Genomic DNA, 13,560 nt, shown 5'->3' on the forward strand with positions numbered 1-13,560 from the left:
CTCAGTATAAAGGAGAACGACACCTCCTACCGTAAAGCATCTCATACGGTGCCATGCCTATGCTGGCCTGATAGCTGTTATTGTAGGCAAATTCAACTAGTGGCAAATACTGGGTCTAGCTATCCCCAAAATTCAATACACACGCTCGCAGCATATTCTCAAGTACCTGGATCGTCCTTTCTATCTGACCATCTGTCTGAGGATGGAAGGTGGTGCTGAATGCTAACTGAGACCCAAAGCCTCCTACAAGATCTTCCAAAACCGTGATGTAAAACGTGGGTCACGGTCCGAGACTATAGATACTGGCACTCCATGGGATCAAACAATCTCACGAATGTAGATCTCTGCTAATTTGTTCATAGGGTAGCTAACTTTAATAGGTAAAAAGTGGGCTATTTTCATCAGCCGATCAACAACTACCCAGATGGCATTCTGACCATGTGGTGCCAGGGGTAGCCCATTAACAAAATCCATGGGTATGTGATCTCACTTCCACTCAGGGATGTAAAGTGGCTGAAACTACCCTGCCGGCCTCTGGTGCTTTGGCTTAACCTGCTGGCACGTTAAGCACTGCTGCACAAATTCTGCAATCTCCCACTTTATGCCACTCCACCATAAATACTCTCGTAGATCCCTACACATTTTAGTATTTCTAGAATGAACCGTGTATAGATATTTGTGAGCCTCCTCTAGAATCGTTCTCCTAATATCATCATCCACATGCACACATAATCTGGTGCGAAACTTCAGAACCCCGTCATCAGAAATGCTGAATTTCTCTCCTTGACCATCTTGTACTCTAACTACTACCTCTTCTAATTCTGGGTCATCCCCCTAAGCGGCTTTATTCTTTTCATATAGCGTAGGCTGCACAACTAGGTTGACAATAAATGCTTGAGGATCATCCTCCGCTAACTCCACGTCGAGCTTTTCCAAGTCCATCTGAATTAGGTGCTGAATTATTGCTGTTAACTACGCTGTACCCTCTGATTTACGGCTCAGTGCATCAACCACCACATTTGCTTTACCTAGGTGGTAGCTGATGGTGCAATCGTAATCCTTGATAAGTTCTAACCATCTGCTTTGTCGCATATTCAATTCTTTTTGCGTGAAGAAATACTTTAAACTTTTGCGATTAGAGAATATCTCGCATCTCTCACCATACAAGTAATGCCTCCAAATATTTAATGCATGTACCACTGCAGCCAACTCCAGATCATGGGTAGGGTAGTTCTTTTCATATTTTTTCAACTATCGGGAAACATAAGCTACAACCATATCATGCTGCAACAACACACAACCAAGCCCTTTGAAAGACGCGTCACTAGAAATTACATAACCATCACCTCCAGATGGAATCGTTAGTACTAGTGTAGTGACAAGCCGCTGTTTTAATTCTTAGAAGCTCTGTTCGCATTCATCATCCCATGCAAATCTGGCATTCTTCCTGGTCAGTCGCGTTAGAGGCCTTGATAGACCTAAAAATCCCTCTATAAATCGACGGTAATATCCCACCAGTCCCAAGAAACTCCTAATCTCCCGAACGTTCATCGGCTTTTCCCAATTTACCACTGCCTTTATTTTACTGGGATCCACTGAAATTCCATTCCCTGATATAACATGCCCCAAAAACGTAACTTTCTCTAACTAGAATTCACATTTGCTAAACTTGACATACAATTTATTTTTCCTGAGCATCTTAAGTACTAGCCATAAATGTGCCTCATGCTCCTAAAAACTCCTTGATTAGACCAGTATATCATCAATGAAAACCATCACGAACTGGTCTAGATATCGATCAAACACCCGATTTATTAAATCCATAAATACTTCTGGTGCATTAGTCAACCCGAACGACATCACCAAAAACTTGTAGTGCTCGTATCTGGTTTGAAATGCTGTCTTAGAGATATCTTTTGCTTTAACCCTCACCTGATGACAGCCTGATCTAAGATCAATTTTAGAATAGACATGTGTACCCTGAAACTAATTAAATAAATCATCTATATGGGGTAGAGGATATTTGTTCTTAATGGTTACCTTGTTTATCTCCCTGTAATCTATGCACATCCTTATAGACCAGTCTTTCTTTTTTATGAATAGCACTGGTGCTCCCCAGGGTGATATGCTGGGTTTGATAAACCCTTTATCCAATAGATCCTGTAACTACTCCATACACTGGGTCTGATAAAACCTTTATCCAATAGATCCTGTAACTGGTCCTTTAATTCTCCTAATTCAGTTGGAGCGATACGATATGGAGTCTTATAGATCGGTGTTGTCCCTGGAGGTAAATCTATAGCAAAATCTACCTCATAATCGGGAGGCAACCCAGGTAGCTCTTCTGGAAAAATATTTGGAAATTCCCTTACCACTGGTGTACTGTCAAGCTCTGATTCATTTCCTGACACCTCTTTTACAAAAGCCATAAGCCTTTGACCTCCATCTAGAAATAGTCTTCTTGCTTGCATGGCTGATACCAACTGTGGCAAGGCATGCACATGTGAACCCACAAATATGCATTCTTGCTCACCAGGGGGTCTAAAAATTACTTCTTTTTTATGACAATCAATACTGGCGTGATTTGCTGCCAGCCAAGCCATACCCAGTATTACATCAAATCCCTGCATGTCTAGTATCACAAGATGAGCTGGTAATTATTTCCCTTGGATGGCCACTGAAAAATTCCTAAGTATCTTCCCACATCTCACAGTAGATCCAGTTGGCATGGCTACACTCAATTCAACATCTAACAACTATGCTTCAATCTTAGCTAATTTAGCATACCCCGTTGAGACAAAAGAATGGGTGGCACCTGTATCAAATAAAACAACAGCTTGATATAGGAAAGTTGCAAAGATACTTGTGACAACGTCTCCAACTACCTCAGCATCTCCTGACATCAATGCATATACCCTCGTCAGAGCTATATTCCTTTGCTGGCCTCCACAAGGCGTTTGATAACCCTTATGGTAGGGTCTGAGAGCTGGAACCTGGATCGGCGGTCTTGGGCATACTTGTGCCATGTGACCGAGTCTCCCACACTGATAACAGAAATCTCTCTCAGCTCGGCACTCTCCCAGATGTCGTTTCCCACATGTCTGATACATAGGGTAGGTTTGCACTCCCTGATTCTTAGCCATCTTAGCCATCACCTGCTGGGTGACGCTGCGCAATACTGCATTAGTATCTCCACCTCTTATACTGGAAGGTTCTACTCTATCACCCCCAGTATTCGTACCACTATTCCTTGAGTCCATCCTGAAAAGACAGAGAACACATTACCAAGAAAAACCTTTTTCTAAAAGATTAAAAACATATAAAAGGTTTAGAAATATTTTAGGGTCATATTTGTGGCAAAAACAAATTTTGGTTGACCGACGTTGGGTTTTTAGTCTTAATTCAAAAGCCTCGGTTTACCAAACCCTTTTAGTTCAAATCAGCTTGGTCGACTGAACGAGCCTTGAGTCAAAAGTCAGACTGGCTCGGTTGACCAAACCCTTTTAGTTCAAATTAGCTAGGTCGAATGAACTAGCCCTGAGTCAAAAGTTTGACTTGCTTGGTCGACCGACCCACTTTTGAACTAACCTTCCTCGGTCGACCATCCCTTGAGAATTTCACTTTTCCATCAACTTGGTCAACCGAACTCATAGTTCAAATTAGCCACGGTCGACCGAACCTAAATGAGCAGTCAACCGAACCTATGCCATGGTTGACTGAACCCACGAAGGGTTCAAAATCGCCTTGAGACGATCAACCAAATCAGTAGTTCAAACTTACCTCGATCGACCGAACTTATAAAAGTGGTCGACCGAACCTTTCCCTTGGTTGACCGAACCTCTCAGGTTGCCAGATTTTTACCATGGTAAACAGGGGTTAATTTTTAATTAAACATGGTTAAACATTTTTCAAAATTCCCTTTGTGTCCCCAACGGTAATATTTTGGCCAAAGTCTATAAACACCCTTTCATTTGCTTAGATTAGCAACTTTGATTAGCATTAAAATTCTCTCAAATTATTTATTAATCAAAGCTCCCCCAAACAATCTTTTTATTGCAAAATCATTTTGGGGTCATTTTTTTATACTCTCCAAACTCTTTTTCATTTTTCTTGAAAATCATTTTTACAAGAGAGTATTTTTATTTGGGCATTTATTTCATTCAAGAGTTTTACTCTCATTTTCTTGCATGTTTAAGAAACATTTTTGAGAGTAAAGCTTTGGGATTTCTCCATATATTTCCATGGTAAATATTTTGTTTGAGAAATATATCCTTGCTTTGATTTGCACATAAAGTTTTAAATGCTTGTATTTTGTTTTGAGTGTGCAAAACTTTTGAAAGTAAAACCCTAGGCTCTCCTATTTCTTATTGCAAATATTTTCGAAGAAATATTTGATTTAGGGTTTAAATCTTTGAGGTCCTCATCATACAAATTACATTCAAAGATTACAAAAATTATTTTGAAAGCACCCCTACTCTACTAAGCAAAACTTCATATTATATTAGAGTGCTTATATTTGAGCTTTAAACGTTGTACATTTCTGCTTGTATTCAGAAGCACTTTATGATGTATAAAAATGATTTTTATTGAACCGATTGGTTTCATGCCATAAATTGAACTAGGGAGTTTCAGCCCCGTAAGTGAGATCGGTTGGGTTCAGCCTGGAAATTGAATTGGGAGTCTCAGTCGCGTAAGTAAGATCGGTTCAATTCAGGCGGAAAATTGAGCTAGGGAGTCTCTGTCTCGCAAGGGAGGTAAGTTGGGCTCAGCCTTGTAATTGAGCTGGGGTTTTCCTCGCCCTGTAAAGAGAGGATGTAAACGGCTTCTACTTCGCCCGTTAAGTGAGCAGGTTTAGTTGAATCTTCGGGGGGTATTGTAATGACCTGATTTTTCATGCCCCCTTTTTTTTTTACATAAATTAAATGTAAAATTTCTACTGCTCTGATACCTTTTAATATAAAACAAACCAACATCATGGACCACATAGGACCCATGGAATCTAAAATGCAATAAACAACCTAAACAACGGAAAGTAGAATACATACAACCATGCCAATATATATAATACCAGAGTGTCAAAATATTTCCCAAAATATACATACGCAACCATTCCAAAAACACTCTCGACTGAACCTAGGGACTGCTCAAATTGACTTCCCAAAAATACTCACCCTACAGATAAGGCAGTACAGAAGTCCCCTCCATCTGCGAGCCTGATCTGCTAGCCTAGCTGGATCACTTGAAAAATATTAAATCACTGGGATAAGGCAATGCTTAGTAAGATGAAATATGCTATTACTAGTGTGTGATAGGTGAGTTTACATATTTGTAAAGTCAGATATAGAAATACCATAAATAACAGAGTCCGAGAAAACATGTGTAAATATTACAATATTGCTCAAACCTATGTTGCTTAACATAAAGTGATTTTTCTGGATTTTCTAAACATAATACTTCTAATATCCATAGGTATATCTATGGTTTCTGTAAACTTGAATATACATATATATAATAACTGAGAAAATTTCCCTAGATAGATAACTGAAAGTCATGATTTAACCCCTCATCACAGGGTTGTGTGGCCCAAAGGTGGGACCTATGCTGGCTGGCCTACCAGAGTAAGTCAACTAAATTCCAAAAGTCAGATCAACCTCCTCAACCCTTATCTGAACTGGAGTTTGTCCATAACATAGGCACGACCGACTGTCGAATACCACATTCTATCTGAGTAATGTGGTTGCACTCTGAGTTGAATATAGCTACGGTACTGTGCTCTACTGACTGAATTTGGTCCATCGAGGTCTGATACTATATACATATGTAACTGATATATCTATATTACTATTTTACCATGATTTTATAATAACAAAAGTATTGTAAAACAAATTTGCTAATCTGAATAACTGGCTGAACATTTAATGTCTATATATCTAATTATCTAACTGAAATCATTATATTCTGAATATGCTGTAAAATTTATATTTTATATATATATATATATATATATATATATATATATATATACTGTAAATCATCTTTTTATAAAACATATATTTATCCCATGAAATTTTTTGCCCAATACACTGCAACATATGGTATTTGTAAACTGTATAAATATTGTTCTAATTTGCTATGAACTTATGCCATATAATTTAAATAAATAAATTCACCTGTTCTAAAATCTATATTTTATGCTATGCATATATATTATAATCAGAATAATAATAATATGGTAAAACATATAATTTCTACTGACTATCATACTAAAATTCCTAGCATAGCATATTTCCCTTACCTGACTATCTAAGCCCTAATTATTATTTGCAATCCCACGTGTGCGGCATTCATAATTTTAACATCCTGAGATAACACACGTACATTTTCCAAATCAAGCAACTGAATTAACCTAAATAATTATCATATTCATACTCCCCAAATCCACACATGCACAAACCTAAACTATAATCCATATATCATTTCACCTGGGTTCCTGAAATACCACCCACTGGGGGCCTCAACACTTGTCCACAGGGTCCCAAAAGACCCTATTCCTGAAAATATAATATCTTAATTTTACTTCACAAAACCCCAGTATTTTCGCATATAATGCAAAATCCGACTTCAAATGAACTGGGTAATATTGAAAATGCTCAAATAATCCACTCACCTTGGTTTTGAGATGGTTCCTAAGTTGGCCTAACAAATGGATTACTCTAGCAGATTTGAAGAGAATCTTCCCAGGAGTGATGTGGCAAATTTGGATTGTCAATCTGGCGAAGAACAGGGTCAGAATCAAGGAGAGAAGATGAAGGGGATGAAAACCAAGAGAGAGAAAGAGCCACATGCAAATTTCCCGCGTTGAAATATGATTTTAGCAAACTTATACACCTGCCTTCGTCGATGAGACACGTCACTTTGTTGACGAGGTCAAGAAGGGAGTTCGTCGACGAACTCATAACCTTTGTCGATGAATTTTAGGCCCTGAAATAGCCCTCTTGGTAACTCCTCATCGACGAGACACGTGTCCCCATCGACAATCCCAATAAGCCACTTGCGTTCATCGACGAGGACCTGTTGTGACCCCCTTTACAATTCCCTTTTTCTCCCTCTTTTATTATTTAAATATCACAATTCTTTGGGTCTTTGTAGGTATGCCCAAGGCAGGGACGTAGGCTAGTTTGGCTGAACCTCAATAACTAATATCATGTGTTTTTTTCTCCCTTACCTCATTTGTTTTATGCACTTTAATTTCCATATGTGTATGCATGTTCATTTACAGTTATAAGTATTTGCATGCTCACATTAAATTAAATGAGATTTACTGCACACGTGTATGCCTACACTCATAGTTTAATTATTTTACATACATATTCGTGTTATGAATGAGATATGATTTGTGGTGAATCGTCAAAATGGTTAAAGTAGGTAAAAAGGTTTTTAAAACCCAATTCACCCCCTTCTTGGGATCACACCAAAGTCAACATAGGGTTAAATTTTTGAAGCTTTTATCATACACATCTCATTCAAAGATTGCAAAAATTATTTTAGGAAAATAACCCATACTCTATTGAGCTTATTTCATATCCTATGAGAGTGCATTTTAGAGCTTTCAATATGTACATTTCTGCTTATATAAGAAGCATGTATTTTGTACAAAAAAATGTTTTTATGTACGATTTTGCTTAGCTTGTAATTTGAGCTGGGGAGACTCTACCCCGCAAAGGATTCCCAGATTGGCTCAGACCCAGTTAGGAAAGTTAGGATTTGCACCATCCTGTAAAGTGTGCACAGTTTGGCTCAGCCTGGTAATTGAGTTGCGGTGTGTCCACCTTTTAAGGAGAACTGGTTGTGGCTCAGCCACGTAATTTGAGCTGGGGAGTCTCTGCCCTGTAAGGAGAGTGTAAGTGACGTCGCTCCGCCCAGTTAAAGTGAGCATGTAGTGGAATCCTTAAGTTGCCCCCGATAACAAATCTTGTGTGTGTGTGTCTCATTTAAATTCGCGCACTTTAATTTTCGCACGTGTATGCTTGTTCATTTATTGTTGTAATTATTTTTGCATGCATGCCTTTAATTTAGATAAGATATGCTTCACGTGTATGTTTACATTTAGGGGCTAATCATTTCACATACACGCTTTAAATCTAGGATATGATGAGATGTTTGTATGCAAATATTTAAATTGTAGAGAATGCCATATTTGTTTTACATATTTGCATACTTAATTAATTAGGGGAATTGAGACTACTTAGAAAGACCCTTGAAAGTTAAGGTGTTATCCCAAGAAGGGGGGGGGGGTGAATTGGGTTTATAAAAATTATTTTAAGTGTTATTACAAATTTTCAGCTTTTTGTATATTTAAGCAAACACACAAGAATGACTTAATTTTAAATCAACCACAATCCAAACATAAACCAAAAATCAATCACAAACACAAATAGTAACCAATCAATCAACCATAATACTTAGGCAAGATCACCTAAGGATTCCACTAACTTGTTCCTTTCTAGGTTACAATCCTCCTTTAGGGTAGAGCCCCCTCTCCAAGCGATACCCCACGCTTGGTTACAACGATCCAAATACCTGAACCTTCAAGAAACAAGAAACAAGAAACAAGAAAACAAATTCTTTTGTACAAAAAATGCTCTCAGATAAAGCTGGTTAGTACAATTGAAATCTATATACTTCAATAACAAATACCGAATGAAATAGAGTTAAAGCTCAAGAACAATATCAACGGAATACTTCTCTAGATGGAGATGAGTATTTCAAAATGTATAGCTCAGAGAAGAGTGATCTGTGCTTCAGAATATCCCAGCAATTTAGAATGATTGATTGAGCAAGAGAGAACTTTAAGAGAATAAAAGTGCCTTTAGCTTTAGAGCAGATTTTTCAATACTTGGTGTATATTTGATTCATGAAAACATGTATTTATAGGCTCATAAAGCTTAATTCATGTTGCCTAAGTTTACTTGGAGTATTTCCCAAGTTTTTATAAAATTTGGGCACAAGAAACTTAATTTTAAATTTTAAAACTTTTAAAAAATATAGCCGTTAATAGTGTTCAGGTGCCTAAAGTCTCGGGGTCAATCATCTAAAGTTCTTTAAAACTGAAATTTTGAATTGAAAACAGGGTCAGGCGCGTGGGGTGACAAGGGTCAGTCGCCTGAGGCTACACTGCCTCTTCAAAAATTCATCAAGAAAATCTTCAGGCGCCTAAACTTATTCTTCAGTCGCTTGAGGAAATTCTTTAGGTGCCTGAGCTTACACTTTAGTCGTTTGAACAGACAAATTTTCTGTTTTTTAGGTTATTTTTCAAAAACGCTTGACTCTCTTGCTTTGTTACTTTATAAAAACATTTTCAAGGTTTTAAAACAAGGTCTCTAAGTCCATGACTAACCCTAAAGAGCTTCAAACCATTTCACATGATATTTGAATATGAAGTACTTACAAAAATTCATCCTGAAGCCTTAAACACTCTAAGCTTTGAAGTGTTCATATGAATAATGCTTTGAATCCTATCAGACTTTGAGCTTGAGTCAACTTTAGGTTTCCACATGTTTTGATCATTTTGAGTCCACTTGAGCTTCCTTTGGATTACTTTGAAGATAAGTATGACTTTATGGTCCTTGGTGATGTTGAACTTGTATTTCCTTTGATATTATGACTTTTGTCAATTAAGTATTCCTGAAACATCATCATTTAACAACACATGTTAAATCAACCTTCATTTGTTATCATTAAAACGAGATTCGAAGCCATGTTAGGCCAACAATCTCCCCCTTTTTGATGATGACAAATAAGGAGCAAAGATGAGAGATCCTTTGAAAAAGGATCCCCCTTACAATAAGCATGCCTTTTTAATAAATATGAAAAATAATTAATTCAAGTATGAGAAAGTTCAAAAATAAGTCACAATCAAAAAGTGCTCATATTCTTTTGTTAAGTTTTCATGTTCATTCTACCTTTTACTCCCCTTTGCTATATGCCAAATTTTTATATGCTTTACATATTCGCCATATTCTTACTTTTCATTCATGTTTGCTCATGTTTGCTCTCAAAATTTCTCCCCCTTTGACATCATGTAAAAGGAATTGAGGGGCATAGACACGAAGTGATTTAGCACATTAAAAGCATAGTCATACTATGAGCATAGTCATTTTACAAAAAGTCACAAGTAATAGAGGGTACAATCCAAACTGAAAATAAAAAGAAACAAAGCAACATAAGACATAACTAATACATAGAAAGTGCTTTAATACAACCCAAACTGACAAACTAAATCAATTATCAGCATCATCATCTTCATCTTCAGCTTCTTCTTCATCTCCTTCCTCTTCATCACCTTCCTCTTCATCTTCTTCTTTCATCTCCTTCCTCTGATTCTTCATCTTCACTCTAAGGAGCAGAACTAGTGTCCATAGGATCAAAACCGTGGGATGAGCTAGCATGATATTTTTCAATATGAGTGAGGCGCTAATTGAGTAAGGAATAGGTAGAGTGAAGTGAAGATACATCCTCTTGAAGGGATTGAAGTCCCGATCTCATGTTGCTGTTGAAGGTGAAGAATTCATGATGAAAGGCAATGAAACATGAATGCGTATCAGCAGGAGGTCCTTGATCTTGAACTAGAGGAGGAGGAGGTACAGCTGCTAGTGCTCTTTGAGGGCTTCCTTCTTTCAAGAACCAACCCTAATTCTTGCTTTTTATAGCCCATCTTCTTAAGGGTTGTAGAGGTGAAGAGATCATATTAGGTACGTTTTATGAACAACTTAGAAGGTGTGGTTATATCAAGCTGAGCAAAGATAAGATTCAACACACCGCCATAAGGAAGAGTGAAACGAGTGGCTTCCAACTTGGCCCACATCCATTTCAAGATAAGGCTAGACATATCAAGTTTCTTGCCCTTACGTAAACACCATAAAACAAAGTAGTCGACGTAGGAAAGATGATAGTAAGATCCGACCTTAGGTAGGATGTTGTTGGATATGATTTTGTGAAGTATTTGGGCCTGGAGGTTCAATTGCTTATACATGGGTGGATGGCCAAAATATACAGGTTTGTTGACCATTATTAGAGGCAAAAACTCTTCGGGAGTGAAGCCTTGCTCAAGAATCCATGATTGAGCAAAGGCGGGACATTCGAATTCTCCTGGGGTGATATACAAAATAGGAGCTAGAATTTGAGGAGTTAAAATGATTTTCTTGCCTCTAACCTCAATAGTGAGAACACTTTCTCTAGAAATCATGTTGGCATAAAAGATTTTGACAAGGTTGGGGTACATGCCTTTGGCTTGATAGACAACAAAATTTTTCAAACCAATGTTTCTAGACATAGGTAGTATTTCAGGGAATTCAGAACCAAAAAAGGTGGTGTCGATCACCTTAGCAAAGAAGGGGTTTGTAGAACGGAGAGTAGAATGATAACGGAGCTTAGATTGGGGAGTGATTAGCCATTGCTCGATGTTGTTTTCGTCCCTCCCGGAAGAAGAACCTCAGTTTTTCGTGGTATTGGTGCAAGGCATCATTGTATATTGGAGGAAACAAGCCAAGAGGAACCCTAGAAATCGAGTGAGAGAGTGTAGGAGAAGTAGTTTGGAGCTTTGATTCGAAGGTTTTTTGAGTGAGGAAGCAAGGAAGATAAAAGGGTGGAACTTCAAGTGAGTGATGGAGCAAGAGGCAGTAGCCTGAAGTTAGGGTTTCGTGCTTTAAAATATATAGGTCCCGCGACTTCAAGCACCTAAAGATTAAGTTCAGTCATCTGAAGATTTACAGAACTTAAATCTCAACAAGCAGTAACACCTCAGTCGCTTGAGGTGTGATGGCTCAGGCGCCCGAGCCTTTAATATACAGTGTTCAGTCGTCTGAGCTTCCAGGCTCAGTCGCCTAAAGTCCTTAACTTTCTAAATATTTTCTTTTCTCTTAACATGAACTCTTCCTTCTTTTGATATATCATATTATCAAGCTTCAATTGTCTTTTCAAATTGTCTTTTGAGGGACATGACTTCCTTGATCTTTGAAGATAAGCTTTGAACACTCCAAGTCTTCTTGATGTTTGGCCAACAATGACATTTTGTATTTATTTGTTATATCTCATAAGCTTTTCTTTTAGATTTCTATATTTCAACTAGTTCAATGTTCTTTAGATTGGATTAAGTAGTTTCCTTATTAAAACATCCTAATATATTTGGAGTCCATTTTATCAAGTTACTCATACTCTCTTGGGTCCGGATGGATTAGTAAGCGATGTTTCTTTTATTCTCCAAACTTGTCTAGTTTTCACATCCTTTCTCTTTAATGGACATTCAAACTTAATATGTCCTTTCTTCTTACATAGAAAGTATGTGGTGTGAGTGTAAGCATTTGAGGAGGTGCTAGCATAATCATTAGAGGTTTTTGTGAAGTATCCCATGTAAAGATTCTTTTTCCTTATATTTTCAACTCCATTGAATCCTATGCCTTCTTTATTCAAGGACATTCGTTGTGCGCCAATCATTTTATCAAAGTTCTCCTTTCCTCTAGTAAAATTATAGATAATTTTGGCTTGGTCCTCAATTTTTCTTTTAAGATCATAGATTTTTGAGTCTTGTGTATTCTTACTCTTTTCTTGTAGGTTTACTTGGTCTTGAGACATCTTACTGATTTTGTTCTCTAGTTCAGAAATATATTGATATTTCTTATTATCAATGGAAGTTTGGGATCGTATGTCTTCTATTTCCTTCATCATCTTTTCATTCTTTCTTTCTAATCTCTTGATTTTCAAATTTTTTCTTTTTCAGCAAGTTTTTGAGATTCTGATTCTTTCATTACAACTTTATTCTTATTTTTCAATAATGTGTATCTTTTAGTCATTTTAACTAGAATCTTATGAACTTTGAATAATTCACTTTGTAGTTTTTCATAAGATGACATACTCTCATCATTGGATTAATTAGATGAATCACTACTATAATCATTAAATGATTTGGATGAGAAGCTTTGTTCTTCATCATCGTCCCATGCCATAAAGCAAGCAACCTCTTGCTCACTTGATTTACTATCTGAACTACTTGTACTAATATTATCCAATGTAGTGGCTTTCATTGCCCTGTTATTTTTCTTTTTTGAATCTTTCTTAAGTTATGGACAATCCGGTTTTATGTGTCCAACTTTCTTGCAATTATAGCATGTAGGAGGTTCTTTCTTTGTTTCTTTTTTATTAGTTTATTCTTCATCTAATTTTGAGTTCCAAATTTTTCTTTTAAATTTATTCTTTCTTCTAAGTATTTTTGCATGTTTCTTGGATATGAAGGCTATTTCATTTGTATCCATCTCTTTTTATTTCATCTTCATCACTAGAGCTTTCGTTTGAGGCTTTAAATGTAATAGATTCACGGGCTTTAGATTTTCCACTTCTTTCATTTATTGCCATCTTATAAGTGAGAAGGGATTCGATTAATTCATTAAGGGAGGTGTTTTTCAGATTTCTACCTTACGTTATTGTTGTGGCCTTTGGTTCCCAAATTGAAGGAAGTCCTTTAAGGATTTTTCTAATCATTTCATATATTGTATAATTTTTCCCTAA

The 13,560-nt window shown here is 37.0% G+C and overlaps 1 protein-coding gene across 1 annotated transcript; it reads right to left on the reverse strand.

The window, feature by feature from the left end:
* Nucleotides 1–2,756: 2,756 nt before the first annotated feature.
* Nucleotides 2,757–3,260, reverse strand: LOC131156002 (uncharacterized). The gene has a single exon (XM_058109456.1). The coding sequence runs from the start codon at nt 3,258–3,260 to the stop codon at nt 2,757–2,759; it is 504 nt and encodes a 167-aa protein (XP_057965439.1).
* Nucleotides 3,261–13,560: the final 10,300 nt, after the last annotated feature.

This window comes from Malania oleifera, chromosome 5 (assembly GCF_029873635.1).
Source record: "Malania oleifera isolate guangnan ecotype guangnan chromosome 5, ASM2987363v1, whole genome shotgun sequence".
Taxonomy (NCBI): domain Eukaryota; kingdom Viridiplantae; phylum Streptophyta; class Magnoliopsida; order Santalales; family Ximeniaceae; genus Malania; species Malania oleifera.